The 26,878-nt window shown below is 44.3% G+C and overlaps 1 protein-coding gene across 6 annotated transcripts; it reads right to left on the bottom strand.

Moving 5' to 3' along the window:
- Nucleotides 1-6,583: 6,583 nt before the first annotated feature.
- On the bottom strand, nt 6,584-26,471 carry NDP (norrin cystine knot growth factor NDP). Of its 6 annotated transcripts, none has more exons than XM_030477355.1 (4): nt 26,213-26,464; nt 16,813-16,925; nt 14,273-14,627; nt 6,584-7,618 (listed from the first exon to the last, which is right to left on the bottom strand). In XM_030477355.1, exons 3-4 carry the CDS (start codon nt 14,444-14,446, stop codon nt 7,391-7,393), a joined length of 402 nt encoding a protein of 133 aa, XP_030333215.1. In that variant the 5' UTR covers nt 14,447-14,627; nt 16,813-16,925; nt 26,213-26,464; the 3' UTR covers nt 6,584-7,390. The 6 variants fall into 6 exon arrangements, with proteins under 6 accessions (XP_030333215.1, XP_030333218.1, XP_030333216.1 ...); XM_030477358.1 differs by lacking the exons at nt 16,813-16,925; nt 26,213-26,464 and adding exons at nt 22,693-22,753; nt 25,190-25,597; XM_030477356.1 differs by lacking the exon at nt 26,213-26,464 and adding an exon at nt 25,190-25,597.
- Between the last annotated feature and the right edge of the window lie 407 nt (nt 26,472-26,878).

The raw sequence follows: 26,878 nt of genomic DNA, 5'->3' as shown, positions 1-26,878 counted from the left end.
AAGGAATGTGGGGTGTGAGAGAGGAAAAAACCCCTTTTGTTGAAACACATATTTTTTCTGGGAGATGGATTTGAGCAGTTATAGCTCGTGATAGTGAGAGGATGTGGGAATAAATAACAGCCAAGTTCTTCCCTCATTATAAACACTCTCTTTTCTGCTAATTGGCTCAGGCATGTCTCTGCTCAAACTCCTCCTCTCTCCTTACCAGAGGACCATGACTTGGGCCATGCTGCTTTGCCACGTCCTGTCCAGCCAGCAAAGCCACTTGCAGCCATGCAGGAGTACTGCAGTCGTAACTCAGATTTCATGCTGTAGCCCCCAGCATCCCATTTTGCACTGGCAAAGGAGGCCAGTGGTAGCATGACCCTGGGGAGTTGATGCTGGATATAGCAGTTACCCTTCAAACATTCCCGGTTCCTTAGATAACTCCATAGCATTGCTTGTGTGCAGCAGTCTTTATACCCACGCTTAGAGGTCATGCATATTTTGCAGTTTAGTTATTTGGTTATCATCAAAGGTATGGTTGATGTTTCAGATAAGGACTGGAATTTTCTAGATATAGCTAACAGTAGGGGGTGGTGCTTTTCTGGATAGTGGGATTTTTAGATGCTGGAGGTTGAAAGAGATTGGAAAAGGGATGCACATATGATCTTTCATATAAAGTAGTCTGGTAACAATGCCCGGCTCACACTCCCTTCACTCACCCTTTGATGTTCAGACCATGCATGAGATGTGAAAAGAATGATTGACAGCGCTGAAACAACGCATGGTGTCTAATGAGCTCACTGGTGCTCATCGCTCCCAGTTTTGATATTTTAATCTGAGCTCCTCAGCTTCTAACCGTTTGATTCTCCCTTTCGTTTGCCCACAGCTCTATGCTATTGCAAACTGGCCATCTTCAAGTCATCCCTGGAAGACAGAGACAGTCTGGCATCTGCAGGTGTACCTGTCTCCCATCTCTTTCCACTACTGACTGCCAACCTGCTGCAGGATTTGGCTTGCAAGGCCAGTGTCTGTCGCAAGCCTGCCTTCACATCCCATACATATTCACCGTGAGGAGGCAGTGTAAAGGAATTTGGCTTTGCCTGAAAAGCCACAGTAACTCCTGTATAGACCACAGGATGACTGCCCTCCCTGGCAGACCTTGGGGATCCCCTGCAATGTCAGTGTGCATCCTCGAGCTGCTGTATATGGCATCTGCTGAAAGCCGACAGTCTGGATAACACTGAACAGATGGATCAAACACTGGGCTTGGATAGGACTTCTCCTTACTGCCAGATATTGCTGTGCAAGGGAGGTGCTCCAGCCTGCCCCACAGAATGTATGTGGGACTACATATGTGTGTGCTACTAAAGGGTAGAAAGTACTCTGTACACTCTGTACACCAACACAGCAAAGATGCTCTCAACATCTTCATGACTTCTATAAAAAAAATGGCTTAGCCAGGTTTATGTGAACATCACAGACATATTGCTGATTGCCATTTACTGCTATTTAAGGAGATAAGAACTGTAATATGATATAAGAACTGTTATGTTTCCTTGCAATTACAAAAGACTATGACTGTACCTTCCTAAAACCTCTTGTTAATGGAGGAGGGATGGAGTTTCTCACAGATACCAAACATGATTTCAAAACTTGAAATCCTGTGTGATTTTGAGATCCTTTCACCCTATCAGTCACTGCAATTCATTTAGCTCCTCGAGGCCTTTCTTTCTGCAATGGTCCTACAGGGGACAGCAGCTCGTGGCCTCACTTGCTTCTTACAGAGAAGCACTGGCCACCCCTGCTCTGCAGGACCCTGCGGCTATGATGCCCTGGCTGTGGCATAGCTGATACAGGTGAGGTCTGGGCTTGCGCTAACCACACCACAGCCTCTTACATCCTTGTTTGGATGTTCCATTCCCCAAGCAGCTGCCGAGCTGAATGGTCGGTCAACCAGGACCCCAGGTAGCAGATCATTAGTTAAGTCAGGACACAGCCTTTGTGGTCAAGTGGATAGCAATGAGACTCAGAATCTGCCTTAAACTTCCTACGGACATGTGAGCGTGATTTCCCTGTGTTTGGGATGGCCTGTCTTTAAAAGGCAAAATGGTACTTCCTCAGTGGCCTAAAGAGGTCATTCCACGAGGTGAGCAGCTCCAGAGAGGAGCCTTCAACCCCGGAGCGAGGGGAAGCGCCCCGTCCCGGAGCCCCAGCTCTGAGCGGCGGGAGCCCTCGACAGAGCCCCAAGCCCCCGCCGGGCCCTGCCCAGGAGCCGCAGCTCCGCTGCCCCGCGCAGGGACTCACCGGGGGCGGTGCCAGGAGGGAGGCACCGCCCGAGCGGGGAGAACCCGCCCCGGGGAGCGCGGGAGCAGCGCGGGGCGCGGCAGGTGGCGCCGGCAGCGCGGGCGGGCAGCGGGCGGGGTAGGGAGTGCTCGGCTCAGGGCAGGGCGCGCCCCGGGAGCTCTGCTCCGACTGCCCCGGCGGTGGCAGCGGCGGCACCGGACAGAGCCGAGGAGAAGGGAGGCTGCGGCGCGGAGCTCGGGGTGCACAAAGTGCCTCCGCTGGCCTCTTGGGGCGAGGGTGCGCAATGGGCAGGGCTGCGCTCGGTGCGCCTGGTGGAGGTTCTCCTGCAGCAAGGGCTGAGGTGCGGGACACTGTCAGTAGCTGAAAGATGTCAGGGGAGCTGAGAGGGAGCTGGACTGCTTGCTCCAGGCCCAAACCGTGCGGGGGCCACAAGTGTCCACGATAGCGCATGCAGAAAAGGAGGAGGGTGTTAATGCAGGAAACTGGGAGTGAGTGACAATAAAAAAAAAAAAACAAAACCCAACAAAAAAAGGAGGAAGAGGACTATTGAAAGCAAGGGGCTTTCTCCAAAATCCAACATCCCCACCCAGAACCTCTTCACAGTTCTGCAGGGGGGCTAACGAGGACACGCACACCGCTCCAAATGAACAACCAGCTGGTGCACCAGTAAAGAGGATCACTACTGGTGCCTCCAGGAAAAAGCAGCGGGTCACAGCAGTAGGTGACTCTACTTTGAAGGGCACAGAGGCACCCATCTATTGTCCTGACCCATCTTGAGGGAGGTGTGTTGCCATCCAGGGGCTTGGGCCACAGATGTTGCTGAGAGGCTGCCTGGTCTAGTAAGTCCCGCTGACTGTCACCCACTTTTTGTGGTCCATGTGGGTGCCAGTGATATTGACAGCAGTAGCCTGGAAATCATTAAGAAGGACTACAGAGCCCTGGGAGAGGTGGTTAGGGGCTCTGGGGCTCAGATAGTTTTTTCATCAATCCTCCAGGTCAAAGGGGAAGACCTTGGAAACGCCGGTTGGATTTGGCAGGTTAGTAAATGGTTAGAAGAGTGCTGCCATAGTCAGGAGTTTGGTTATTTAGAACATGGGACTCGATCTGGGAGGCCAGGTCTCCTGGAGGCTGATGGAGCTGGTCTGACAAGGGGAAGAGCTGCTTTGGTAGGGGACTTGCCAGATTGGTCAAGGCAGCTTTAAACTAGATGTGTTGGGGGAGGGGGGCATCAATCCATCCCAACACTCCCAGTCAGTTGCCAGCACCTGTAATAAATGCTTGGAGCAATGCAGAGCTCCAGCCAATGAGTCAAATTTATTTGGAGCTCGGCTCATATGCGTCTATACAAACACCCATAGTATAGGGAATAAATAAGAGGAATTAGAGATGTGTACACGGCTACAGGGATGTGATATCATTGGCATTACAGAAACATGGTGGGATGGCTCCTACGACTGGAGCATTGGAATGGAAGGTTATAGGCTCTTTAGAAAAGACAGGCCAGGCAGATGGGGAGGGGGAGTAGCTATTCATGTAAGTGATAGGCTGGAGAATACGGAACTCTGTCTGGGGACAGGTGATGAGTCAACAGAGAGCTTGTAGGTCAGGGTCAAAGGGAGAACAGCGATGGGGGACATCACTGTGAGGGTCTGTCACAGACCGCCTGATCAAGAGGACTCTCTGGATGAAGCGCTCTGCAGACAGATAGGAGCAGCCTCACGCTCACAGGCCCTCATCCTCGTGGGGGACTTCAACCATCCTGATATCTGTTGGAGGGATGGTACGGCCCGGCACAAGCAATCCAGGAGGTTCCTCAAATGTGTGGAAGACAATTTCCCCTTGCAAGTAATAGAGGAGCTGACGAGGAGCTGACAAGGAGAGGTGCCATGCTTGACCTCGTGCTCACCAACAGGGCGGGGCTGGTTGGAAATGTGACGCTACAAGGCAGCCTTGGCTGTAGCAATCATGAGATGGTCGAGTTCGAGATCCTCAGGACAGTGAGAAGAGCATGCAGCAAGCTCACTGCCCTGGCCTTCAAGAGAGCAGACTTTAGCCTCTTCAGGAACCTGCTTAGTAAGATTGCATGGGATAAAGCCCTAGAGGGCAGGGGCCCAACACTGCTGGTTGATGTTCAAGGATCACCTGCTCCAGGCTCAGGAGTGCTGCATCCCAACTAGAAGGAAATGTGGCAGGAGGGCCAGAAGACCTCCATGGATGGATAAGGAGCTGCTGAAAAAGTTAGAAGGAAAAAAGAAGCTTATAAAAGGTGGACGTGAGGACAGGTGGCCTGGGAAGAATACAGGGACGTTGTCTGGGAAGCTAGGGACCAGGTCAGGAAAACTAAAGCCCAGTTATAATTAAATCTGGCAAGGGATGTGAAAGATAACAGGAAAGGATTCTATAGGTATGTACCAACAGAAAATAGACTAGGGATAATGTGAACCCTCTCCAGAAACTATCAGGAGAACTGGCTACCCTGGATTTGGAGAAGGCTGAGGTTCTCAATTACTTGTTTGCCTCGGTCGTCACTGGCAAATGCTCTGACCACACTGCCTGAGTCTTGGAAGGCAGATGCAGGGACCTTAGGTCCGCTGCAGGGAAGGTTCACGTTCGAGATCATCTTAAGAACCTGAATGTGCACAAGTCCATGGGACCTGATGAAGTCCATCCGCGGGTCCTGAAGGAGCTCCTGAGTGAAGTTGCTAAGCCACTGTCCATCATGTTTGAAAAATCATGGCAGTCAGATGAAGTTCCTGATGACTGGAAAAAGGGAAATATAACACTCATTTTCAAGAAGGAGAAAATGGAAGACCCAGGGAGCTACAGACCAGTCAGTCTCACCTCTGTGCCTAGCAGGATCATGGAGCAGATTCTCCTGGAAATCGTGCTAAGGCATATGAAAAACAACGACGTGGTTGGTGACTACCATGGCTACCATGACAGCATGGCTTCACCAAGGGCAAATCATGCCTGACCAGTTTGGTGGCCTTCTATGATGGGGCTACAGAACTGATGGACAGCGGCAAAGCAGTTGACGTCATCTGCCTGGACTTGTGCAAAGCATTCGACACTGTCCCACACGACATCCTTGTCTCTAAACTGCAGAGACATCAATTTGATAGATGGATCACTTGGTGGATAAAGAACTGGCTGGCTGGCCTCACGCAAAGAGTTATGGTCAATGGCTCAGTGTCCAACCGGAGACTGGTAATGAGTGATATCTCTCAGGGGTCGGTGTTGGGACTGATCCTGTTCAACATCTTTGTCAGCGACATGGACAGTGGGATTGAGTGCTCCCTCAGCAAGTCTGCTGATGACACTAAGTCATGTGGTTCAGTTGATACGCTGGAAGGAAGGGATGCTATCCAGAGGGACTTTGACACACTTAAGAGGTGGGCCAATGCCAACCTCATGAAGTTCAACAAAGCAAAGTGCAAGGTCCTGCACCTCGGTTGGCACAGCTACAGGTTGGGCAGAGAAGAGACTCGGAGCAGCCCTGTGGAGAAGGACTTGGGGCTGTTGGTTGATGAGAAACTTCACATGAGTTGGCTTCAGTGTGTGCTCGCAGCCCAGAAAGCCAGCCGTATCCTGGGCTACATCAAAAGAAGCATGACCAGGAGGTGCAAGGAGGTGCAGAGATCCTTCCCCTCTACTCTGCTCTTGTGAGACCTCACTTGGAGTACTGTGTGCAGTTCTGGTGTCCTCAACATAAGAAGGACATGGAACTGTTGGAGCAAGTCCAGAGGAGGGCCACAAGGATAATAAAGAGGGTCAAGCACCTGCCATACTAAGACAGGCTGGGAAAATTGGGCCTCTTCACCATGGAGAAGAGAAGGCTGTGTGGAGACCTCGTGGCAGCCTTCCAGTATCTGAAGGGGGTCTACAAGGATGCTGGAAAGGGACTCTTTGCTAGGGACTGTAGTGACAGGTCAAGGGGTAATGGGTTCAAACTTAAACAGGGGAAGTTTAGGTTAGATATAAGGAAGAAGTTCTTTACTGTGAGGGTGGTGAGGCACTGGAACAGCTTGCCCAAGGAAGTTGTGAATGCTCCGTCCCTGGAAGTGTTCAAGGCCAGGTTGGATGGAGTCTTGGGTGACACGGTTTAGTGTGGTGCCCCTGCCCATGGCAGGGGGGTTGGAACTAGAGGATCTTAAGGTGTTTTCCAACCTTAACTATTCCATGATTCTTCGAAAAGCATAAAGTATAGATGAAAAGAAGTCCTAGGTTTGGTCATTATTTTGGTGGCTCTGTCTCTGTACATCGACAGGTCTACCCAAGTTAATAAAAGACTCCATTTAGTACATGTTATTTTAATCTTTGATTAGTTTTTAGCATTTGAATAATAGCTTTTGTGACAGATGCGATGTGTCACATTTTAGGCTTTTAGTGGGGCATAATGAGTCTCATAATTTTTCACTTCTCAAGAGTCCCACAGCCACTGAACTCTGATGCTGCACTCTACAGATAATTTCGCCTGGTTAGGGCTGGGTAATCCCAGCGTGACATTTCATATCCAGTTCACTTTTCAATGATTTATTTGTAATTTCTGCTAAACCGCACTTAAAGTTATCCAGCGTTTGACTGCTAGATCAGTAACAGGTAACCCTTGCCAACAACACAGTCTGTTTTGAAGGCAAATATAACTAGGAGACTGAGAATAAATTGGTAGGTTAAGAGGTTGTGGATGGGAACTGATGCTCATCCTCTGTCCGAACGCCAACTTCCAGAGCACGGTGCTGTCATTCGGCTGACCTTCCTCTCTTTTTCTCCTGCTGCCCGTGGCCTAAAGTAAGAGCACGTCCCTGTAGTCAGAGCTGAGCCTGAAAAAGAAGAAACTCACAAAAAAAATCCTTTCAGAAAAAAAAGAAAGGCTTCTTAAAAACAAGTCCTCGTGCTTTCACCTTTGTCACAGCCCACACTTCAGTAGTGGTACCATCCAGGGCCCCATGACATTTTTAGCTCTCAGATCCAATCCAGCCTGGTTAGTGCTGTCCTTGCTGCAATTGTACGCTGGGAACATCAGCTTCACCTTGTATTACTTCTTGGGAGCCTTCCCCACCAGCAGCATCCCAGTCCCCTCTCTGCTGTGGTAGATACCTCCCTAAGAGTTGCATTCCTCACAGTGGCAGGAGAGGATGTAGCGGTAGGTGGCAGTGAGACGCATGCCTCCTGAACATCGCAACCGCATGGCCTTCAGCTTGGAGGTCTGGGGCCGGCAGCAGTGGCAGGTGGAGCGGAAAGGCTGCTTCAGGACAGTGCTGAAAGAAACCATTGGCTCCGAGCGTGATGTCTGGCTGCAGCGCCCTTCGCAGCGAGCCAGCAGCACCATCTGCAAAGGAAAAGAGACAGGTTAGGAAATATGCCCCCATGGCTGCCAGCACGTATCTAACACCAGCAGATGAGTACCTCCTTCCAGTCTGGCTGGTCTTTCTCTGCTTACTGCATCCCCCACACTTTGGCTAGGGCAGCCAGCCCCACATAGGGTGTTCCTCTGAGCTGTGTCAGAGAGCAGAGGAGGTAACATGGGCAGGAGGAAAAGCAAGGCTCCTGAAAGCCCCTGTACCAACACCAGTAAGGACTAGCGGGGCTGGTTTTCTGAAAGCTGGCCTTGGGACCCCATGACTTTCCAGGCATAGTGACTGCAACTCTGACTTGTTGACCCCAGATCTGTGGCAGCCAAGCCCTTAAGTCGTCAGCCATACTGATACTTCGGTTGGATATTTTCCAATGTTTTGGGTGTATTTACTAGTGATCAGCAGGACTGGTCCTCAGGACTAGTGAATGTCTCATGTTTAGATATATAAACATATAAAGTACAAATATAAATAAGATGCTGTTTATTGCTTCTAAAGAAGTAAGTTTCTAGCTCCTTCCTTTTACAAAGATCACTTTGAATATATATTTGCAATTACATGTGTGTGTGTATATGAATATAATTGCATCAGTTGTATCTGTATGAAATGCCCTGCATAGTGTAAGACAGTGATAGTGTAAGGGAGTGAAAATGTAAACAAGATGAACTCATTGCCAGACATGAGGGTTCACTAGTAAGATTTTCCAAAAGCAGTACAGGCTCCGTGGTTCTGAGTTCACTAAGCTGTGACCAGAACAAGGTGACTTGCACAACAGGAGGCACGAAGGAAGAAAAGCTCAAAGGGAGTCACCCACTCCCCTTCCCAACACCTTGTTGAGCAAAGGAGATAGATAGTCCTCTAAGCTCTATAGAAAACATGGAAAGGATCTTCTAAAGCTCTGGAAGTTATGTGGAAATTATCAAGGTAGTAACATCTGTTACAAAGTTTGAACAAACTCTTATACCTTCATGGGAAGTGAAATATTAAGTCCATATCAGCTAATTCTGCATAACCAACAGAAATTTCAAAATGAACTTATTGTATCATCCAGACAAGGTCAAAATATGACAGAGGTGGGAAAGTAGGCAGTAAAGCAGTCATAAGCTTATCCTATAACCAAGGAAGAAAATTGTATTTTAACCATGCTACACTTATCTCATGTTTTTTCCAGACAATCTAAAAGGATAACTACAGATGAGACAGGAAATATTTTACGATGTTAAACCTTTTTGAGCTTCTTCCACTGCACATGCTGAATTGACTGCCAATCTCCAAGTCTTGCAAGCATGTATGTCAACTGTTTAATTTTCCCTTTAGTGAGAGAGAAAGAACCTATTCCTGGTATCAAGTAGGAAATACCAGCATTGTCTGTGTCCATGGGAAAGTCATTGATCATCCATTATACAGTGTTTAAAAGTTACTCTTCCAAGAGTACTTGCATGCTAAATAGTTTGCTTGGAAATGTACTATCAACCATGTTTCCAGTCAACACAGACAGATCACAAGGAAGATGTCTTCATGAGCTGATGATCTGGGATTGGTACCATCTTGTTTATTGGTTTAATTGAGATGGGTTCTTGTTCTTTCTGACAAATCTGGGATTGGTACCATCTTGTTTCTTGGTTTAATTAAGAGATGGGTTCTTGTTCTTTCTGACAAATTTGCTATCTTTCATGTTTTGTAGCATAAATGTATGGTTCCCGTCCTGTGATGCTGCATATTCATAAGCATATTCATTTCATCTATTAGTAGTAATACGGTGGGAAGGAAATTTCACTGTACTGTTAAGCCACACCCCAGCTTTGTATGTATCAATCAGCTATGTCTAGCTCCTTAATACCAGTGTCTAGTGTACATGAGAACAGGAAAACGGACAATCATTACAGTGCTAGCATCACATTATTGATAGATAGAGATCCACTTTTTTCCCCTTGGTAAACAAAACTCTCTTCCCATAGTGACATGCAGGCAGCTAGTAAAGAGCTACACAGGTACCTAATCCCGCATGTGTTGCAAAGGAAAGACAGCAGATTGGGACATTCAAAACAGTTAGTTACCTTCCCAGCATCTTGACAGCTCCTGCTAGGTCCCCCACTTTGACCAGTTAACCAGCACTCTCTGTCACAGGCCATTCCCAAGCATTTGGCTGAAGAGGAGGGTAAAAAGCAATACAACGGCAGCTGGCAACTGCTTGAAGATTGCAAAGACAATGGAGCCAGACACTCCTCAGAGGTGACAAAAGGGGACATGCAAAGGCCGCATATTGCTTTTGGGGATGTTCAGAGTCCCTTCCAACCAACATTTCTATGATTCTATGATTTCAGCCCAAATAAGTCAGCATGCATTGCTATATGGTGAAGGTGATTTTTAACAGTTGATGCTTCTGGAGCTGGAACAGTTAGTTATTTCTGGTACCATTGTTCTAAGGACTTTTTATGGCACACATCTGCTCCTGCATCTTCAGGTACTTTCAGAAGTGCTGGGGGGTGGGGGAAGGGGACCCAAACACAAAAAGAACCCCAAAAAACACAAACAACCAAGGACAGGATTAAGGACTGTGGAAGAGTTACAGCAGTGTAATTATAACGTAGAATTATCTGACGTGACAAGAACTGTATCTCTATACATTTCTTATGAACAGCAAGCTTTCTAATGTAAAACCAGTCAATATTTCTTCAATGTGCACTGCGTTTATAATTTCTTAACAAGCGTTGTCTTTAAAAACATTTTTGAGACTAATTTTAAACTCTATTTTTTTTTATTAAACTCAAGTTTTATTTTGCTTTCATAAGAGTATGGTCAGTATTCGTATCATGTTAAATTACACAGTGTTGGGTTTATGCCCTGTGTTCGGATGGCAAATGGCACAGCACCATACGTATTAATTCGGTTTTCCAGGATAAAAAATTTCAGATTTCCCATTTTGATAGTTTTCTAAACTTCTGGGCTAACCTGAAGTTCTCAGCAAAATTTAACCTCCTTGTCCTCATAAATCCAGAACAGCACCAGTAGATTTTGGCAGGTGTGCAAATGAGCTGGAAATAGCATGTGCTTTCAAAGCTCTGCTTTGCCATTTAATCAATCGCACCAGCTGCTGATTACATGGTATACTATAGCACAATAGAGATTATCGCCTAAATAATTAGTAATGCTATGATGGCATAGCACAATAATACAGTGGATGTATATATAGTAAAAACCTGCGGGAATTTTATAACCTGATATGCATGCCTCTTGGCTCCCCTCATCCCCTGCACATGTGAGCTTGTATGTGTCACCTTGTGATGCTGGATCCAGAAGTACAGTATGCTACAGTGCGGGAACCACGGGGGTCTAGTTTGTGAGCAGCTAGGGAAGAATGGGTTTTCTTACTTAAAGTCATCAGTCTAGGTCAGTACCTGGAAGGCCACAAAAAACGGCAACTTGAATCTGAGGCAATATTTGACTGTGATCATTCAAGCTGTATTCTGGAAATTCAGAAGCTGTGAAGTGGTTTGTTATTAATGGTGTTTATAGATTCTTTTCCACACTCTTCAGCAACAAGTTGAGGCCTGAAAGCAGATAGGCTGAGATGTTTGAGAATAGACTTTCATACAGTATCTGTGGCCTGGCTGCAAGCAAGCATTACTGAAAATTTCCTGAGCTACCTCATGAGTATATCATCAAATATTTGCTAAATCTTTCTTCATCTGGTCCATGTCTCTCTTGGCTGGACTCTTTAGTACAAGGCTGTCAGTGGTAGCACACTTCTGGCACATCTGGAGGAAGCACTTATGACAGCCAATACTGTAATTTAGGAGTCTCTGGTTGCAGCGGCAAGGCAATCCAGCACATCAATGAAGACCAGTAGGTCTCCGTGGCAGAGGTCAAGCAGAATCCAATATGGTCAGGAAAGGCAATACCTCATCAGCTGATACAAACATTTCCTTGAAGTCAAAGGAAAACACTGTTTTTCAGGAACAAATAACCTTCTTCCACCCTTCTTTTGTTATGCATTCTGTTACTATAATGGACTACGTTTCCGAAGGCTTTGGAAACCTGTTTTCAACATCTGCCTGAGGTCACAAGCAAGAGGGATTTTAATGATTAAATTAAATTGGGCGGATGTTTCCAAATGTAACAAAGCTACTTCCCATGTGGGTACAATTGGCAGCCTCCACATGGAAGCACAGTGGACATAATCCTTTTTTAACCAAGACAGACAGCAAATATAGTATGTCTTGCAATTTTTGAAGCCATTTTTAACTTCTGTAATTCTATGCTGCACTAAAAGAGAAAACATATGGAGTGAAAAAAGATGGCTTGGTGGAACCAATGTATAGTGCCAAAAAAGGGCAAAGTCTCTGACATCAGTTGGCAGTCCAAGCTTCACAATGGAAACTCAGTGAAAACAAGGGGTACCACAATTCCCACAGCTACTCCCACAAAACCTTCCTTTATTTGACTTGTTTATATTTTATCACAATATATATAGGAACAGACATTGCATCTCATTTTCATTAGCAAGTCTAATATTGGTCTGTGTTTATATGCTAGATCCAGAACAGAAGCCACATGTCTACCAGGGTGATTCAGATCCCTGAGACCTTAAAAAAAAATAGGAGCTTGGTTTAACAAACAGAAGTTTTCTAGGAAATGTCAAAATTATTTCGCTTTGTATGGAAACTGTTTTCATTTTCCACTTCATAAGAAAGTCCATACAACTTGCAGTATTGTTAAAAAACTGTTCTTGAAACCGTTGTGGAATTTGGCAAGCCAAGAGATGTGATAATATTTTTAAACATGATTTCCATTAAAGGCTTGACTTTAAAAAAATCACTGACATTTTTTCAGTCAGAGTTACAAATGTTTATGTCAACAGCTTTTTTCTCAAAGCTCAGTTTTGAAATAATATGGTTTTCATTACAATGCATTCTGTGTTCTCATTTCTATCAGTCCCAATCCTAAAGGCCTGATTGCTTTCCAGTATCACTAGGGATGGTAAGAAAATGAGTTATTGCTGACTTTCTGTCTCTCTTTCTCTCTCTTTCTTTCTCTCTCTTTCTTTCTCTCTCTCTTTCTCTCTCTCTCTTTCTCTCTCTCTTTCTCTCTCTCTCTCTTTCTCTCTCTCTTTCTCTTTCTCTCCTTCCATCCCTCCCTTCCTCTTTTCCTCAGAAAAATAACCCTCTATCTGATGTCTGTGGCAACCAGAGTGTAGAGGGGAGAGGGGGATCAAGTAGTACATGATGTTACTGTTCAAACTCAGAAGCAGTAGGGCAAAAGTCTGATCTCTCACTGCTGTGGATCAGCCATGGTTATGCCAAACCAGGCAGGCATCACTGCTGTGAGACCAGTGTAAGCGGAGTGGGGCTTTCCCCAGTGCCCCATTTCGGGGCTGTCAGCTCCTCTCTGGTGAGCAGGCACAGAGCAAGACCCACTGAAGATGCTCATAGCACCGAACAGGTCTTAATTGTCTGTTGATGCTACTCTCTGTGCTTTATTTTAATTTTTATGGCCTGCTACTACCTCTGGTATTACCTCACCCCTGTGCTGATCACGCGAAGCAAATAACTTGCTCTGACACAAAGGCATCCGGGGTTCTCCTCAGCCAGTGCTGCACCCATCTGAACTGCATGGATCGTCTCTCCTTGGAAATCCTCGCAGGATCACTGGTTCTGGGGTCTGCTCTTAAGCAGCCCTTTTGTCCTAAAACCCATCACGTACCTGCCTCCCATTGCTCTCTTACCCAGCACAGGGCTGGCAAAAGCGTTGGTGCTAGCAGTTGACCTCTTTTATTAATTCAGGGATGTGGGTGCATAGGGTGCATGAGGTAAAGCCACTATCTGCAGGGCAGAGGAATGGGCCAGTTGGAGACTGTACATCTGAATGTACAGTATGTGTTACCTCAGCCAGAACAAATTAGGACAAGACAAAAGGGACCAGTAAGGATTTTTCCATTGTTTCTCTCCATTCTTTTCCTCCACACAGTGGAGTAAATGACCGTAGGGTACATGCGCAGGCTGCTAAACCATTTTGACACAAAAAATTTCAGGCTTAAAATCTCAAATGAAAGGCAATATTTTATTTCATTCTGCTCCTAACCCTGACAGTAAACATCTGATTGTAATTTTGCATGAAAACAAAGGCCTTGAAACTAAATAGGGGAAAAAAGTAGCAATGTTTTTCACACTTTATTTTCACTACTATATTACAGCTTGATTCTTTATCTCTGTGTTTCAGCTTGGTTCTTTGTCTCCGTATTTCACCTCAAAATTTGTAAGTTTACATACTCTAGATTAAAGTCTCAGTTGAAGGACAGGGTGACTGGGATGATCTAAACTTCCAAACTAGCCCATCTTCTTGGCACCAGTGGCTGAGCCCCCAACGTGATCCTTTGAAAATTATTATTTAGCACATTAGCTTTACCATCATGGTGTATATCTCCTTTTGAAAAAGTGAAAAGAGAGTCAAAAGCCTTTCTCTCCAGTCCTAGTTCTAATGTACACCCTCCAATGTCTCTACATCTACATGTCTGTGCAACTAGATTTTCATAGTAAGGAATTTGTGTAGAGAAAATCACCCCAAATGGCTCATTTTAGCAACCCTGTCAATGCAGCACCCTGCTGTGAGGGGGTAAGGGAAGTCCTTACCTTCGAGCTACACTTGTAGAGGGGGTGGCTGATGGAGTCAACGTAGTGATGCCTCATACAGCGGCTGGGGTCGGGGTCGATCATGAAGGAACTGTCTGTTTTACTGTCTGCATCTCCCATCATCGCCAGGAGTGAAAGCATGGAAATCGAAGCCGCAAGTACATGATTTCCCATTGTCGAGGAACTTCTCGCTGATAACAGCAGAGGGAGGTAGAGTATTAAAAAAACTTCAAATACTGGCAGCCAGTTCCTTTCCAGGACGGTGACAAGTCTGGTTTAAGTGTCTTAGCTGTCATTCTTCTTCTCGAGTTGGAGTTTGCTGAAATTGTAATCCGTCAAAGAATCTCCTGCATAGCTGGAATAAAAACAACATCAATCACAATCCTGACCAAAAAGACCTCTGAATTAAAACAGACATGAATAATACTAAGGCACACAGGATTTTTGCTAGCCAAAATACATGCTCTAAGTGAGCATCATTCCCACAGCAAGTAAGTATATGACATTAGGGAGAACATGTCAAGGCCTTGTTACTTTAAGCGTTGCTCTATCATTTCACCAGGGAGAACCTTTTGACTTTTAACAGCACAAGTGGTGCAATGCCAATCTTTTTCACTGGGTGATGTCCCTAATGGGTTACCCTCAAAACTGGTGATTAGGAACAACATCTGAGATTTCTGCAAATTGAAAGAACTATGTATCCACTCAAGGCATCCAAGGGGGCAAAGCCAGGCTGCCTCCTGCATTACAGATGGAGATTTCTTTCCTAGGTAGCACATGGGAAGGATGGAGGCAGGTTGACCCCTGGCTTTAGAGCCTTTATTCAGGCCTCCTGCAGGGACAAAGGGAACCCTCAGGATGCAGGGATGCTGAGGGTCCGAGTCTAGGCATGAGCAAAGTGGTCCCCCAGGAATCTTGCTGAGCACTGACCTGCACTGCATGGAGGACTACCTATGTCTCTGGCTGCCCTGCCTTCCTGACTACCAAACTCAGACACATGCAGGTGGGCATGCCTTACTTGGATTCTCTTCAGGCTGCACTTGCTCAGTGTCAGTCTTTCCCCCTTAATCAAAGATCAGCATCTGAAAAATACCCTATATTCCATAATATCCAAGTGTTATGGATTCCATAATATCCAGCTGCCGTTGGGAGAAAAAAATAGCAACATATGCAGGTGGAGTCATGTGTATATCCATCTGGATTTCTGATGCATGTTGGAGACCAGGAGATCCCCCAGAAAACAGGCACAGGACAGCCCCTGAAATGCTGCCTGGAGCTCTGTGCCAGCAGGGAAATGGGGGGCATCTCCTGTAGCTGCTTCATCACAGCCCCTTGATCCATCTCACAAAGCCTGTAATCTCAAATGAGTGATTTAATTTCTCTTTTTCTAGAAACGGCTATAGCTTGAAAAAGCTGTGAATTATCCACCTAAATACAACCTGATGAAGCAAAGGATAGTCATAAGTAAACTTAAAAGCATGAGAACTTTCTGAAGAAACTTACGATAAAACAGTTCCCTGGTCACAGAGAAATGCTCCCACAGAGCCTCTTGCCTATTTAAAGAGCTGATGTATGCCTTTATTGCCTTATACAAGCCACTTTCCAAACTGTTTTCTGGTTTGCTGGCAATACTCTAAACCGACCAATACTCATCTCCCAAACAGCCTGAAATTACAAGGCCTCCTCACCAGAGTGCTTGATGATTTGTGTACTGCTTTATAGCTTGCTCAAACACTGTTGTGAGAGGAGTGCATAGCAGTGAGAAACACTTCCAGAGTTCATCCAAGCTGGGAGTCAGGACTTGTCAGGCTGAAGTGGCAGAGCCTGGTATATTTTCCTCAAACAAAAGTTTTTCAGTGCATATGGCATTGAAAAAAATGCTATGTCTTTGCAGTATAAGGAGCTGAAACAACACTAACACTGAGGATCTTGGACACATTTATGCACAGTCTCATGCATGTCAATAAATATCTCTCCAAACATTTTAGCAGGGTAAGAAAAATCTCTTGGTCATGGGAGCAGGGACTTCTTCCCAGAACTGAACTGTACTACTCTGGTTCATGCAGATGATGCCCAAGGATTAGCTAACAGGAGGAGTGATGCACTTTTGTTTTTTTTTATATTTAACCTTTTACCTACATTCCTATTCTTTAGAAAGAGGCTGACCAAAACATGCTGCTTGGCAAGGTCTCTCTCCAACATAGTTAATCAGTATTACACACCCAGTAATTCTTTCTCTGTCCAAATAAATTTGCTTGATATTGGACAGTCTCAGCTCATGTAATATTATGTCCAGGGATGCCCATTTCCCACTCTCTCTGTCCCACTGTTAATTTTGTGCTTCTATATCTTTCTATGGTTTTGATCAGTATGATTTAATACAGTGAGAGAAATCTGGAGTCCTGGCTCGGTTTTCAAAGGCTTATCTCTCTAGTTTTCTTCAGGAAATAATTGGATGACATAGAGTCTGCCTCATGAAAACACTTTGAAAAAGCTGGAAAGAAGTGGGGGAAAATGTGAGAAAAGGAAGATGTCTGTACCTTCTTCAGTATAAGCACAGCACAACACGAAAAGTATTAACAATTTCACAATCTTTTAAAATTCTCCCGATACCTCCATGGCAAAGAAATGTAGCGGGGTTTAGCAACAAAACCTTGAAAGAAGAAAAAAGTACTATTATCACATATTTGTTAGTAAAAAGAGAGACCACGGATATAAATTGGACCCATGTTTTGTAAAGAATCTGTGTACAGTTTCTGTGACAAACATGCAGCCAAAAGCATGTATAGGTATTGGAAGCAGGACTGCAGACAACACCGGGCTCTTTGCACATGCCAGTATCTCCTAACATATGTATGTGAAGTACACAAATACATTTTTCAAGTACATATGCCATGCATAACAGATACATGGGAAAAAAAGTCTCACAAGGACATTTGAACATATAGAAGTTAGTGTGTATATTTTTGATTGTGCAAAAAAGTCTAAATATTTTCACTCAGGTACATCACTGTGATGAAGTACGTTGACATGACATTTATAGCATCTTCCATTTCCAGCTGATATTGTACAATGACATTTCCCTTTAAATTAACGTTCTGTTGTTTGGGCTTGGGTTTTGGGGTTTGTTTTTTTTTGTTTGTTTGTTTGTTTGTTTTAAAAAAGGTTGTATTCTTTTTGAAATGCTGTCTGAAATTATAAAATTCTAAACAGTACTTGATATCAAGAGTCACATATGTAGCTTCCAGTTTATCCCTCTGTCCAAAAACAGAAGCAAGAACACCTGTAATAATTAATCACTATAGCTATACTTATGATAACATTTTGTTTCATTTGAAAAATACATTTTTTAGATAAAAATCAACAATTTCACATAGAACTTTTTTCTTTTATTTAAGCTGGTTTTCTCTTAGTTTCTTTTCATGGGAAAAACTGTGGTAAACAGCTCATTTCCCAGGCTAACAAAAAGGAAGCTAAAATGCTTCCTCTTTACAACATCCATTAAAGAAAAAGATGCAAAGGTGACTTCGTGTTCTCAGGCTGAAAATTGGCTACAGAAATATTTGGCCTAACAGTGGATGAAAGTCACTACTTCCCATTTTTTCACAATTCACTGATATGGGCATTACATATTGTCAGTAATAGGCTTATAGTGTCTTTTCCATATAACTACTTTTCAGGAATTCATAAAGACATAACATGCTAAAAGCTGTTACAGCTGTTACCTAAAACTGCTACAGCTGTTCCCTAAAAACTTCAGTGAAAAATAGAAGACATCTCAAAGAAAGACCGTATGAACATACAATCCAAGACAGTATTGCACATGGACATAGGGGTAGAGTTAGGGTTATTTTTCCAACTTTATGTTATTATTAACTGCTTTTGAATGTTGAAATAAAGATTTCTTTTAATAGTCTTAATATAATTTAGAGAGTGGTGAAGGTTAAGATTTTGTTTTGCTTTAAGGACAGAAGAAAATTCCATCATCTGGAATTATTTAGCCAGTCACTTTGTGAGAACATAAACAGAAATTCCCTTTTTGCTATGTATCTTGGAAAAAATAAAGAGCTGAGCAATTCTCCAAAGGTCTATTGGATCTGTACCGCTTTTACCCTGGAAGGTAGGAAGGGAGCAATGGAAAAGCTCATTTATAGTGTATTTCTACTTAGCTGTTCCCCGCTCCCGAGCCCCCTGAATTAGGCATGCACGTATGTTCAGCTTGGCCTTCATTTGCTGTGCATTTTGTCTGTTTGAGACTCTTGCTTGACAGTGAGGGTACAATTCAAGTCACTCAGTGCCTTTTATGTTTTGGAGGCTGCCAAAATGCCGTTGGAGCAGCAGTGTGTATATATAACTAAGCCTGGCCTTGCACGCTGTGCATATTTAGTAAACACAATTACTTGGATCCTACCATGTGGTTCCCTCATTCTGAATTTGTTATGTAAACAGAACAGTTACAAGACTACTCAGTTTCTCCAAACTCCAGCCCTAAAAAAGTGTTACTAACCATGTATGTGTATACGTATGTGTATGTATGTGTAGTTTGGAGCTGCTGTTTGGAGAAAAAAGCCACAAAGATCTTCATGAGACCAAACCAGATTTCTGAAGAACTTTACCCAGCCTGGAAAAGTTTAGGCCAGAAAGATGAGGATGGGTGGGTTGTGCTCCAGGATCTGGACTGAAGTGGGAATGGCTGTGTTGGGCAAACTACACTGTCAGGTTACACCGGGGTTTGTTCTGCGCAGTTAAACTCTCCATGAGAAGGGCTGTGAAAAGGGTGGGGATGGGAAGGCAAGGAGGAGCAATCTCTACCTCTGGGCATGGGGTAGTGCTTTCATGTCCCCACTGCTGGAGATTTCTGAATAACAGATCTATGCTATCAGGGAACTTGGGGAACCATTGCTTCTGCTCAGCTGGCCTGTCAGTTGGGAGTCCCCTAGAGCTGTTCCATGCTCCACCAGAGCTACCAGATGACAGCGGCAGCTGGACTGCTCTATTGCCAGGGCTACCCTTGTGCAGGGGTACCTGTCTCCCGAAGCATGAATAGTTCTGCATGTCCAGAGCTCAAGTCTTGCTCTAAGGGCACCTCTGTGCTGGCACATTAAACCCCCTTGTAGTGGCTCTTCAGCCCTGCAGCCAGACGGCATGGAGAGGTCTGTTCTGAGACCTCCTCCAACCTCCACAGTACTCGGATATCTTCCAGCCCACACAACCGCCTGCACCATGCCTGGAAACCTCTTGGGAAGCACTGTGTGCTATGGGACAAAATTGTATGAGTGACTGAGCAATTTAAGAGAACAGTTTGTCTAGTAGGAGAGACGACCTAAGATGCTGTGCCCGATCCTGCTTTCTGTTGAAAACTCAGAGGCTTTATCAGCTCCAGTGTGTGTTTTAGTTTTGTATATAAATGTAGCTATCTTCTCATCTAGTTATTTTACAGTGGTCTTCTTTATTCCAGAAGTGAAGTGGCTGGCGTCCTATACATGCTGTCAAAATCCTCTCTCCGCTCTGCCGCCGCCTTTCAAAACACCTGACAAAGTCACCGAGCAGCCACGTGGCAACCAGGAAGCAGCAGATGAACACAGGGAACTCCAGTTGTTTGTGAAATGCTTCCATGCAGCATTTGAACAGGTTCCTTCCTCTCCCGAGACAGGGCAAATACCAAACTAAGTATTTTGAGTGAGATCCTTACAGGTCTAAATAACTGGAATACCTGCCCAAGGCCTCATTGTGCCAAATGAGCATTTTCCCTGCTGACATCCAGCTGTGCTGAAGCTTGTACCCTCTGACACCCAGGGGAATGTTCTTACCCATCGTACAGGGGCTTCATCCCCCCAGCGCACAGCAGGTTGCAGGGCAGCGTGCACCTGCATGGAGGGTACACAAATAACCCACACTCCCGGCCAGAGCTGGCAACAGTGAGTGGGCAAGAGGAGAGGGGGAGGAAAAAAGCAGTAGAAAGGAAAACAGGCTCAAAAGAAGGGACTCAAGCCTCTTCACCTTGTGTCCACTGGAGGGGAGCATATCTTCTGGTCCTACTGAGGCTGTGCTGTCCTGCTGCCTGCCAGCCAGCAGCTGCAGAGTATTGTCCCATAAAAAACAAGAAGATAAAACAGACGCTACCTCTGAGCAGTCAGAAATGTCAAACACGCTGATGGTATTTGAGAGAAACTCCTGCACATCATTTCTTGCTGTGAGGCTTCGCTAAGTCTTTTAGTATTTCAGGAGATGAATACCTGTGACTGTAAGCAGACTGAAAAAATAGGAAGACCATCATATTTGAAGCACAAGAAACGACATAGTAATTGCAGCAAATATAATGGAAGAACACACTGCTGCAAGCACCCTGGGAGCATGAGTAGGCATGGGATGAGCATGCATGGGGCTGGTTTCCCAGGCTTTGATGGGGTGAATTTTGCAAGGCTCCCATAAGTGTTCACTCAGCGGGGACCCGGTGCATGAGGTGGAACAAATTAAGCTGAACAGCACTTGAGCTGGCTGAGCTTCCCTCTCCTTTTGAAGTTTCCAAGAACATTTCCAGTCCTTCAGGTAGCTAGGAGAGGGGGAGCTAACAGCGCCTTCCTGCTCGGTGGTTGAAATAACAAACTCTAGTGGGTACTGCAAGCTGGCGCCCTGCCAGCAGACAGGGTAACATGGAGAAAAGGTTTTTAATACACTTGCAAAGAATAACTACTGGCGGACAAAAGAGGGCTTGTATTTTTATTCTTTCCTTTTTCTGCTTCCAGGAAACTTTAAATAGATTGATTAAGGGCATGCATGGGATCTCTCTCTAATGAGCTAGCAGAGCCATTTAATGGTGAGGTGATGCCAGCCTTAGGTTCTTTCTTTATTCTTGTGTCTCGCCAAATATCAGAATAGTCATGGTTTTGAGTCTGGGACAGGAATTAAGAGAAATACAGTTTTCCTCTTGCTCATCCAGAGAGTGCCAGATGGGATCACTCCTCACTGAAGCACCAGGTGCAGAGCTAAGATAAGTAAGGTTGTCCAACCCTCTCAGGAGGCAAACCAGCAAGGGTGGCAGCTGGGTAAAGTGCAAATATTCCCAACAAAGCATTAGCTATAGGATTTGCTCCAGTAATTACCTCTGCTTTAGTCTTATGACCCAATATGAAGTAAAATGACTCTTGGCCAAATTACAAGTTGCTGAGAGGCCTAGGGCATTCAGGCATGTCTTCTACCTGTTGGAGTGTGTTACAAGCAGGTGGGCAGGTTTTATTCTGTCGTTTGCATATTTTCTAGAGAACTCAAGGGACTGTAGTGATCAATAGATGCTCAATAGGAATGGGTTTCTTATTCTTTAAAACTAAGCGAAGACATTCCTGCCACTGAGACCAGCAGACAGTGCTATGCATGCTGGAGATGATAGCACATCATCGAAGGGCATGTTCCCTCTTTCCTGACTCTAGGGGCAAAATCCTTTCTTCTTTTATACACAGGCAAAATTCAGACCACCATCCATATACCTCAGCCTCTGATAATTAGGGAACCTAAATATTTGGCTCATGGTAACAATTTTATGTCTTCTAACAAGGGGAACAGCATTCTCCTAGGTCCCACTCTCTTTGAGCGTGCTGCTATGACAGTAATGCGATTGTCACTGCCATGGTATGCTTAACCTTTGCCAAACCAGAGCTGAGGCATTAACTCAGATCCTCAATTCACATGTCTTAAAGGGCAACATAACCTGTGCTGCCTCCATGCTGCCAGACTGGCACAGTTTGCAGCTCAGTAATAATAAGCACATAAATGTGACAAGTGTAAGCTCTAACAATGATTGATGCAAATAGAAAAATAACAAAGAGAAGCTGAAAATTAGTGGTGCAGTGGAATTCCTAGGACCAGTGTCTCTATGGCACCAGCAGCCTGCTACCCGGACACCAGAAGAAAGCCTACACTTCTCCATGCTAGAAAGGAACTCCGTGCCACGCAAGGAAATTCCAGCAAACGGGACAAGGACTGATGGTGTCTGGAAGTGGTAGTGCCACTGCTACCCAGATAATAGTCTGAATTAGATTATGTGAAAAAAGGAGGAATATATAGACAGCCAGCTGCTCAAAGGCTTACTACAACCTTGCTTTTATTGTTCTGCTAAGTTAGAGGTGGGGCATCAGAGGGATTCCTAACATACCACTACTGAGAAATTTTAATATGTTCCCCACTGACACATATAAAAAGGAAATAACAGCTGATCATAGTCAGCAGACACTGCAGCATCTCTTCATATGCATGCACAGAAGTGTGAGCAAAGTGGAGTGCTCTTGGCCAGGGAGACTCAGGCACCCAAACTAACCTGACCCAACTAAACCTTTCTTCTGCCATTGAACTGAGTTTCAGCTAAAGGGCTGTCGAGCAGGAAGCAAGACAGCAGAAAAAAAGGCAATCTGGGCATGGCTACTCACCCCATCCTGAGATACAGAACATGGAGAAGGGCAGGGGAGCTGAGAGGCTGCACATTTAACACTGATGAAAAGAAACACATGTTTACACAACTGACAATGATCCGGTGGAACAAGATATCACAGAGGGCAAAAGTTTAGCTGGGCTCAGCAAAAGGACCTGTTATGTATGGGAGGGTTACAGTTGCAAGGGTTTTATTTTTAAAGAGTTTCTGGAAGGGATATAAACTCTCAGAACTCTGAGAGTTCAACTGATGGGGTTAAGGAAAAATCCTTCACCGCAGCAAGTTACCCTGTAGCTGCCTGCCACAGGGTCTCTAGCTCTTTCTTTGATGTGGCCACTTCCAGCCGCACTCAAGAGGTGGATTGTTCAAAACTTGGGACTGTGGCACAGTCTCATGTAGCAAAACTTCTCTAAAACTCATAGAGACAGCTCTCTCCTCACACTCATTTGAGGCAGAGGAATTTCTAGCATTTGTAATACAACTATCTAATATTTAAAATTGTAATGACAAGATGACAAGGTAGTATTTGAAAAAAAAAAAAAAGGAGTGGTTTTTTTTTTTCTCTTTTTTTCAGTTAAATAAAGAGCCCACCAGACTTGTTGCAGAAACAAAAGTCTCAGTGGCTTCATGCAAGTTTTGCACCATAGATAGTCAACTCACTTCAAGGTCCAAGAACAACCTTGAGCACTTCCTAGTGCATCTGAGAGCAGACAAGCCAGGAAGGGGACGCAGATGGTCCCAGGGAAATAAAGCTGATTCCAGGAAGAGTCCCTGCCAAATAAGTCAACAAAGGCATCAGCATGAGCCCCTAAGGAGCTAGCTCTCTTTCCTCCCACTAGGGCAAAAAAGACTGCTATCCTGGCAACTCAAGCAAGCAAGATGCTGTCACAAGCCTCGATGGCACATGAGAGATTATTCTGTTGGGACAGATGGCTTTTGTGGAGATCAGCCATGCATAGGTAGCTACCTGGGGTATTGCTACTGTTAACTGTACACTAAACTACCTGTAACAAGTATCCTGCTCTGCATGGGAGAATCATTAGCATACATGCATCTGATCAAAACCAGGTGCTGTGCAAACCCAGGAAACCTATATGGGGGACCTTCAGGTAAAGATCTGAGCTTTTGACTAGAGTAATCAGCAGCAGCCCCTAATTATACCACTTCACTAAATCAAATTGCATTTTATTTTGTAAGCTTGAAATATCCATTGCTTCCATATTTTCTTTTAAATGGAAAATCTTAAAACATCTTCTTATAATACTAGTATTGCAAATAAGATTTCATTAATCCCGCAAGAGCATATATATATGTCACATTAGGAACCCCTGATTCAAGCTGGTAATGGCTCACCAAATAGTTCTATTTAGGTTGAGGGAATTATTCATGGGTATAACTGCTCACAGATATGAGTAAGGTCCCACAGCCTGAGCAAATGTGAGCATCATTAATAATTCAAAAGAGAAAAGGGAGGAAGGAAGGAAGGAAGGAAGGAAGGAAAAGAAAGAAAGAAAGAAAGAAAAAGAAAGAAAGAAAAGAAAGAAAGAAAGAAAGAGAAAGAAAGAAAGAAAGAAAAAAGAAAGAAAGAAAGAGAAAGAAAGAAAGAAAGAAAGAAAAAGAAAGAAAGAAAGAAAAAGAAAGAAAGAAAGAAAGAGAAAGAAAGAAAGAAAGAAAAAGAAAGAAAGAAAGAAAGAAAGAAAGAAAGAAAGAAAAGAAAGAAAGAAAGAAAGAAGAAAGAAAGAAAGAAAGAAAGAAAGAAAGAAAGAAAGAAAGAAAGAAAGAAAGAAAGAAAGAAAGAAAGAAAGAAAGAAAGAAAGAAAGAAAGAAAGAAAGAAAAGAAAAGAAAGAAATACAGTCCCAAAATGTAACTGTTCTTTTGAGGAGGGACAAATAACAGCACTGTGCTTATTACATCCACATTTATTGACCCCACCAGGCAGCTGGGTTGCTTCTATCAGACAATAGCTTTGCAGTAAGGAGCTGATTTGAAGCAAACCACTGCTGGTTTTAAATAATCATTTGTCTAATATGCAGAGTTCTCACCACTGGGTGAGCCACTCTCTCAGCCACTGGGACAATTACAAAGCTTTAGGAACTGTTAGTAATATTTAGCATATAGGAGGGGGATTTTTTTATCTTTAAAGAGCTGCAGAAACCCTAACAAGTTATTTGTCATGCCATCTGTCCCCGGCAGAAATAAATAAGATGTGTTATGGGGAGGCTATGGGAGAAATTTTAGTGAACTTAAGAGGTAGGGTAAGAAATCTGCCTGACAGTCCCATAAGAGTCAGAACACACACACAGAGTCTTGAAAATTCAGATTAGCCACAATTACTGCCCCCCCAACTTGTACCCTGTGTGAGCCTGCTTTACTGACACTAAAAGTTAGCTAACATCGTACTGAGATTAGTCTTCTCATGGTTCATCTTTGTTACTCTTTTTTTTTTTTCTGCTGGACCTATTCATTTGAACTCTTATAGGATGAATTCACTCACCTGAATCCTAGCAGGGAGACAGGGCTTTTGTCTTCAGCCAGGCTTTCTCAGGGTAGTGTCCGTTCCTGTGCCTTGCAGTTACACTATGCTATATCACTGGGCTCAACACAGTGAAACTCTTCTTTTGTCCCAAAGACAGAGAGAACAGTTATGCTCGTGCCTCTGATGCTGATACACAGTGAAATGATCTGCCAGCAAATGAGGAGAGCCTCCCTCTCTCCTTCAGCAGGCGGTCTGGGGTCCTGCAGCATCCTCCCGTGTCAGCTACTGCCTGCACAGCCACACTGCATTACGAGTCGCACTGACAGGGTTGGCTTCCTACTAAATATACCCCTCGGCATTACAGCAAAGGCAAACACTGTGGCTTTCCTCATAGGTTTCAGCCAACCAACAGTGTATGTTAAATCTGTCCTAATCTGTAACCAGTGCTGTCCAGTCGATAGAAAAGGTTTCCAGAAGTTTGAATAAATAATAACGTGCAAATTACAAGTGCTTCTGCAAAGCATGACAACACAAAGCTAGAAATAAATATTGCCTGTTGTTTCAAATTATTCTAAGCACTCTGGCAGATGACTGGCAACAGAACAGCATGCACAAGTAGTGATAAAAGTAAACAGTCCAGCTTTAAACTAGCAGGCTTGCCTGTGGTCACAGAGCCCTATTGTAGTGGGACAAAGACGGTACTGGCAATATCGCCGCTCTCTTGATGAATTCAGAGCAGTCCAGCATGTTCATTCACTCCAAAGCCATACAGCTAGGACCAGCTCAGAGCTGCAGACATGAGCCCAGCATGCTCATAACAATAGATGTTTAACCAAGTTGCTCAGAAGCACACCAGACTACCTATTTGACTGCATACAGGCATCCTTCAGTCAGGAGAGATAAAGATATAATTCCACATCAACATATTTTAATTTTAAAAATGGTACGAGGAGTACATGTATTTGTCAGGTAAAGAGATTGAGAGCTCATTTTAAGCCCCTGTAGTACTCAAAACCTGGAGGAATCTATTTGTGTGCTTACCTTTGGAAAATGCACTGCTCCTTCTTTCCCTCAAAACCTTCAGAGAGCTAAAAAGAGGTCCTGTTACTTCCAAATGCTTTTGTTCTTCTGTCCCTCTGTCACATGGCTTGCCTTTTATATTTGCAACACACAAAAGTTAGGGCTGTTGTTTAAGAGAGAGAGAGAGAGAGAGAGGGAATGTCAAATGGAAAAGTGCCATTGCAGTCATATATCAATCAGGGCAGCAGCAGCAGCAGTTCGCTGGCAAATGGGAATTCCACAGAAATGTGAAGCTCTTGTTATCTGAGAAATCACAAAACACCACCAGCCAAGCTCCCCTCTGCAGGGACTTCTTATTATTGGCAAGCCAGGAAATAGAAGGAAATGTAGGCGCTTTTTTTTGTTGTTGTTATTGTTTCGGTTATGGAGATACGTATGCTGCGGCACGTCTAAGCCAGTGGAATATAAATCCTGAATTAAATTCCTTCTTAAACAAATGCACTGTGTGCAAGATAAAGCAAACCACTGAGAAGCAAGGTAAGAGAGCTAAGTGAAGAATCTGAAAGTAACAATTTAAAAAATTTTATATCTGCTGCTCTTGGAAAATATCCATTAAAAAACTACCTTTTCCTTGGTTTACTCACAAATCTCCTTTTTCCTGATAGGTTTTTCTTAAAATTTTTGTAA

The sequence above is a fragment of the Strigops habroptila genome, chromosome 2 (genome assembly GCF_004027225.2).
Source record: "Strigops habroptila isolate Jane chromosome 2, bStrHab1.2.pri, whole genome shotgun sequence".
Classification (NCBI taxonomy): Eukaryota; Metazoa; Chordata; class Aves; order Psittaciformes; family Psittacidae; genus Strigops; species Strigops habroptila.
The sequence above is the reverse complement of the archived record's forward strand: the minus strand, read 5'-3'. Positions and strand labels throughout refer to the sequence as shown.